At 41.7% G+C, this 5,807-nt stretch overlaps 1 protein-coding gene across 1 annotated transcript in view; it reads right to left on the bottom strand.

Moving 5' to 3' along the window:
- Nucleotides 1-3,964: 3,964 nt before the first annotated feature.
- LOC134192069 (uncharacterized) overlaps nt 3,965-5,807 on the bottom strand; it is an 11,005-nt gene continuing 9,162 nt past the window's right edge. Inside the window, exons 12-14 of the mRNA XM_062660749.1 lie at nt 4,791-4,960; nt 4,509-4,737; nt 3,965-4,454 (exon numbers count right to left, since the gene is read on the bottom strand). Of these exons, the coding sequence (XP_062516733.1) occupies nt 4,282-4,454; nt 4,509-4,737; nt 4,791-4,960 (572 nt within the window). The 3' untranslated portion in view covers nt 3,965-4,281. The remainder of the gene's footprint in view (nt 4,455-4,508; nt 4,738-4,790; nt 4,961-5,807) is intronic.

Here is a 5,807-nt window from a genome sequence, read left to right as displayed (position 1 = left end):
TCACGCTGCGTTCATTCCAATGAGAAACGATGCAGGCCAAGGTCACCATAGGCTATATCGGAGGAGTGGATGTTCTCTGACAGCAGAAATGCTCGTGGTTGTGGAGGCCTTGTTGGCGGAATGCTTAGTGATAGTACTGACATTGACTAGCCAGGGACTGACCGTGTTTCTGTCTCTGGTGGTTTACAAGGCCGGCATGATTTACAGCAGTAAATCCACAACCATCAAAGCTGCAGTGTAAAGCAAACTCTGATGTCGTTTGCCTTGCTTCGCGGCGACGTTTCTGCCTATCCTTGCAGTATTTTTCTTGTTCTTCCTTCTTGAAATTTACTTTCTGTGTGGCAGCTCAGATCTGATTCCTCCACTCATTCCTATCTTCTGCTAGTATCCTCCAAACCCCATCAAGATTGCAATTCCTTAAATCTCTCAGTACCAAATTGTTCCATCTCATTCTCTGGCCTCCGACTGAACGTCTACCTTGGGGTGATGCACACACCAGAAGCTTCCTTGGTAGACGACACTTATCCATGCGCAAGATGTGACCCAATAACCGAAGACGTCTCTGTGTCAGGATGGTGGAGATTCTTTGTAGGTTGGCTATCTTTCTGATGGGAGTGTCTCTCTTCCCGTCCCATAGGGACACTCCAAGGATGGAGCGGAGGCTCTCATCACAAAGCTCTGGAAGCGATGTATCAGCGGCTCCAGAAGTACTACTGTTTCCAAACCATATAAAAGGGTGGAAAGAACTACAGAGACAAAGATGTTCAGCTTGGTACTAGACTTAATCTTTCTCTGGTGCCAAAGGATGCGATTAAGTGACCCATATGACTGAGATGCTTTGGTTATCCGTGTTGATATCTCAACATCCATGAAGCAATTATTAGAAAGATAACTTCCAAGGTACTGAAAGGATGGTACCACCTCAATTGGATCACAATCAGGATGCAAAGAAATGGAAGATGGAGAATGGGAATTAGCTCCAGGTGGGACAGCTAGAAGCATGGTCTTCTTGTAATTGATGGTAAGCCCCATGTGATGGCAAGACGAATCCAGATATTTCAGCAAGGAGGATAGACTTTCATAGGAATCAGATATCAATGCCATATCATCAGCATATTCAAGGTCTGACAATGACACCTCTGATGTAAGCTTCTTCCTGTTTCCTACCAGGTCAGCATCCAGAAGATATGACAAGCACACACCTACATCTGGTTGGTGATCAGTAATGACAAGTCGAATCACAGAGTCAAAGTATAAGGTTGGAGCAAGTACACAACCCTGTTTGACACCACTAGAAACAGAGAAATGATCTGAGATTTTACCATAGGTCCTTACAGCGGCAGAAGTGTTACTGTGCAATGCTTCAATGATTTTGAGCAGCTTAGATGGCAAGTGGTAACAATGCTGAACAACAGACCAGAGAGCTGCTCTATTGATTGAATCGTAGGCCTTACGGAGGTCTACAAAACAGATGTATAAAGGACGATGGTACTCCCTGGCTTTTTCCATCAACACCCTGAGAGAAAAGAGTTGGTCAGTGCACCCTCTGCCCTTGCAGAAACCACACTGGTTCACACACACACACACACACACACACACACACACACACACACACACACACACACACGCACGCACGCACGCACGCACGCACACACACACACACACACACACCAAGTAAACAATAATAATTTATTACCAATTTGTTTACTAAGCCAATAGTCTGGTACTCCAAGGACATCCAACTAATGTATTAACATCAATCATAATTGTAGTTGAGACATACTTACATGCAGTGGCTTAACAATCGTGTTTACTGGAAAGTCTACACGACGTGACGCGCATGTGTTTGATTCTGAACGCACAAGTCTTGCAACTGCCTCTATCTGTCATGACTTTTGCGCCACAAGTCAAGAACTGCTAATGTGCCAGAAGTCAAGAACTGTTGTTCTAAATTTAGCATGTACGTGCACACTACAGATTGAATGTGATTTGCATGCACGTGCACATCACCTATTTAAGACAATTCGTGTTAGTAGTTAGTAGTTAGTAGTTGAGTCATTAGATTCCATTCAGGTCTACCTATCTATATTGCAGTAATTTCGAGACTGTTAGACACTTAGCTGTCGAGTCATCAGTTCTGTTTCTCTCAGAAAATTAATAGATTCACCTTTTGTTTGCGCTATTTGCGGACACTATCTAAATGTCACGTGATCGACGAAATAGCCCGTATCACTAGTCGTTGGATGTTGAACAACTGCAGCAGGAGAATCATCGGATGTTGGTGCATTGAGAATTGACCTTCAGAATTCACAATTGGCTGCATGTGTGTTATACCAAGCAAATGAGACAAAGAAGGAGACATACGTACTTTGAGTGTGAACTCGTCCAAATGAAGGCAACCTGAAACAACAAGAAACTGAATGTTGTGTTACGTTCTATAAACTAAGAATGACAGACAAATAAACAAACAAACAAACATAAACAAACAAGATATAAACAAATATGTAAACAAACAAATAAATAAACAAACAACTAGACAAATATACAAACAAACAAGCAAACAAGTAAACAAACAATCAAATAAACAAATAAATAAACAAACAAATAAAAAATACATAAACAAACAAGCAAACAGACAAATAAATAAACAAATATACAAACAAATATACAAGCAAATATACAACTAATATACAAACAAGGAGACAAACAAATAAATAAATAAATAAATAAATAAATAAATATATATATATATATATAAATAAACAAACAAACAAACAAACAAGCAACCAAACCAACCGACAAACAAACAAACAGATAAACAAACAAACAAGAAGATCAATAAAGATCTACTAACCATCCATCGTCATTATCATCGTCATTATCATCGTCAATATCATCCTCATCACGCTTCATGTGTTTCATCTGCTGCAAACATTCAGCGCTGAGCCCGCTTTGGGTTCTTGCCTCTATTTTCTTACATAACACTGAAAACAAAATGACAAATGGTACATTCAAATATTGATAACTTGACAAACAAACCAAACAACAAACATGTAAACAAATAAACATAAACATGCAAACAAACAAATTTATAAACAAATAAACAAACACAAACAAGTAACTAAACAAACATGTAAACAAATAAACATAAACATGTAAACAAACAAATAAATAAACAAACACAAAAGCAAACAAATAAACAAACTTGCCGATGACAAACGAAGACACAAAAGTCAACAAAAAACAATCACCAACTGTCTAAACGAATAAACAGACAAACACACAAACAGTCAACACACAAACAGTCAACGAACCAACCAATAGACACATAACAAGCAAACAAACAGACAAATTGACAAACAGACAAATTGACAACAAAACGTTCTCAACAATATTGCTTCCTTCCGTGATTCCTTCCGTAATTCAAAAACAACTCTTTAGATGGATCAATAATCAACGTCTCATCGTCGCTGTCATCACATCGAAGCCATGGTGACACAGCATCTAACACAAACACCGATTCCGACGGCAAATCCGCAAACGATCCTGATAGCAGTATAAACGTTGCCTTTTAAATCTCCGGCTTTTCATTCTATAGAAATAAATAGAAAGACAGGCAGAGCTGCAAACACACGCACGCACGCACGCACGCACCACACCAGGTCATGAAGTGAAGTCACACAAGCCTCAGCTGCTCAGACTAGAAACAAAGTCAACCAGACTTCAATAGTCTGTCACTCTGTGATCACGAAGAGATTAATTAACTAACGGTGAGGTCATCAACATAAGTTGAGCTTTATCAATCCACGCAACACCTGATACCCGCCGTTCAGTTTATTACAATAATTTTATCAACCTGGAGCTTACAACTAAAATTAAACCTATTTGCCATAACGTCAAATCACTGATATCACATTCCAGTTACTGGACACGAATATACATTCCTGACACAGCCAAGAGCCAATGAGAGGAAACTCCAACAGTACAATTGCAAAGAAATTTAAGTCACATACCAGTAGACTAAACAATTACTAGTTCATAAGATACCACAGTACTGCAGTACCATATCGCAGTACTACACCACAGCACCAAGCCGTTCAGTTAGCAAGCAAAGACCAGACCACAAAACTCAATCACAACTAACAATCTACCAACTACCACCTCTACAACTTTAAACTCTTAAAAGTTTCTAAAAATGTGAATGACATTCCTCAGACAATCATAAGTGACGACTTAGCCATGAATTGAGATCTAAGCTACACAGTTCACATCTGGCGTTTCTCAAGCAAACCCACAACCACCAGGCTCAATTCCGTAAAGAAAAGTGGATTCTTCGCCATAGTTTGGCACCAGAGTCGAGACTGAACTGACCAGCAGCCAGTCTCGAATGCATCCTTTAAAGTGAGTAGACTCAGACCCAATTATGTCGTTCTTTGTCTTAAATGTTGAAATATCTACATAATGACTATAAGTATATGACAACTACACAACAACAGTGAATAACCTACCAGGAAGGCCTCCAAAATACAATGGTGCATACGTATTCACTCCTACTGTTCCTGCAGGTGCACTGCCAGTAGCAACATGCACTCCATCCAAGACAATTTCACCCACCACACTAGTTTTTCGCACGACCAGTTCATGCCAGTTACCATCACACACAGTAATGAAGTCAGTGGGTGGTACCATCAGTAGAACTTCACCAGGACCATTTCCATTATCAAATAAAAAGTTGATCTAAGCAACAAATACATGTGCCTACAAAAGAACAAAATATGCAAATGACTAACCGAGCCATCAACAAGTTGGATGAGAATGTAGTCGGGAATATCAGGATTGTCAGTATAGAACAAGATACCATCCTTTTGAAACGTTCGAAAACTCAAAGAAATAGTGAAGTTGACCGAAGGAAACCAAGTGGTTCGTCTGCTACTATATTGAATTCTGCTGGAGTCCAAGTCTGCATCCAAAACAGTGACAGCAACATCACTTAATATGCATGCATGCGTGCATGCGTGACCACGTGTGTGTGTGTGTGTGTGTGTGTGTGTGTGTGTGTGTGTGCGCGCGCACACACACAACATAGTCATGAACGATAAGTGAGCATGCACAAGTGCACAAGCAACCATACATACAGTCATACATACATTTCTTGTACTCAATATGTCAGGATGACCCTCCCTCCCCTCCCTCTCCCTCTCTCCCCTCCCTCTCCCTCTCTCCCCTCTCCCTCTCTCCCCTCCCTCTCCCCCCTCCCTCTCCTCCCCTCCCTTCCTCCCTCCCTTCCTCCCTCCCTTCCTCCCTCCCCTCCCTTCCTCCCTCCCCTCCCTTCCTCCCTCCCCTCCCTTCCTCCCTCCCCTCTCCTCCCCTCCCTTCCTCCTTCCCCTCTCCTCCCCTCCCTTCCTCCCTCCCTCCCCTCCCTTCCTCCCTCCCCTCCCTCCCTCCTTCTCCCCTCCCTTCCTCCCTCCCTCTCCCCTCCCCTCCCCTCCCCTCTCCCTTCCCTCCCTCTCCCTTCCCTCCCTCTCCCTCCCTCCCTCTACTACAGTAGACAGATATCAAGTCTCACTTCAACGCAATGCAGCAGTTTCATTTTGCTTCCATTCCAGAAATCAGTGCACAACTCCATGCCACGAATGAGACAAGACAATAAAATACAATATGTTGGTAGCGCTATAATATGCGAATGTTGCATGGCACTCAATGGGATCAACACTTAATATAAGAAGGCACAAGAATACACTCTGCATGCTTAAGATATCAAATTATGCACGGCCTTTATAGATTATAGAATATCTGTGGAATAGCAC

The sequence above is a fragment of the Corticium candelabrum genome, chromosome 16 (genome assembly GCF_963422355.1).
Source record: "Corticium candelabrum chromosome 16, ooCorCand1.1, whole genome shotgun sequence".
In the NCBI taxonomy this organism is placed as follows: Eukaryota; Metazoa; Porifera; class Homoscleromorpha; order Homosclerophorida; family Plakinidae; genus Corticium; species Corticium candelabrum.
Note: the sequence above shows the minus strand (reverse complement) of the source record. Positions and strands in the feature narration are given on the sequence as shown.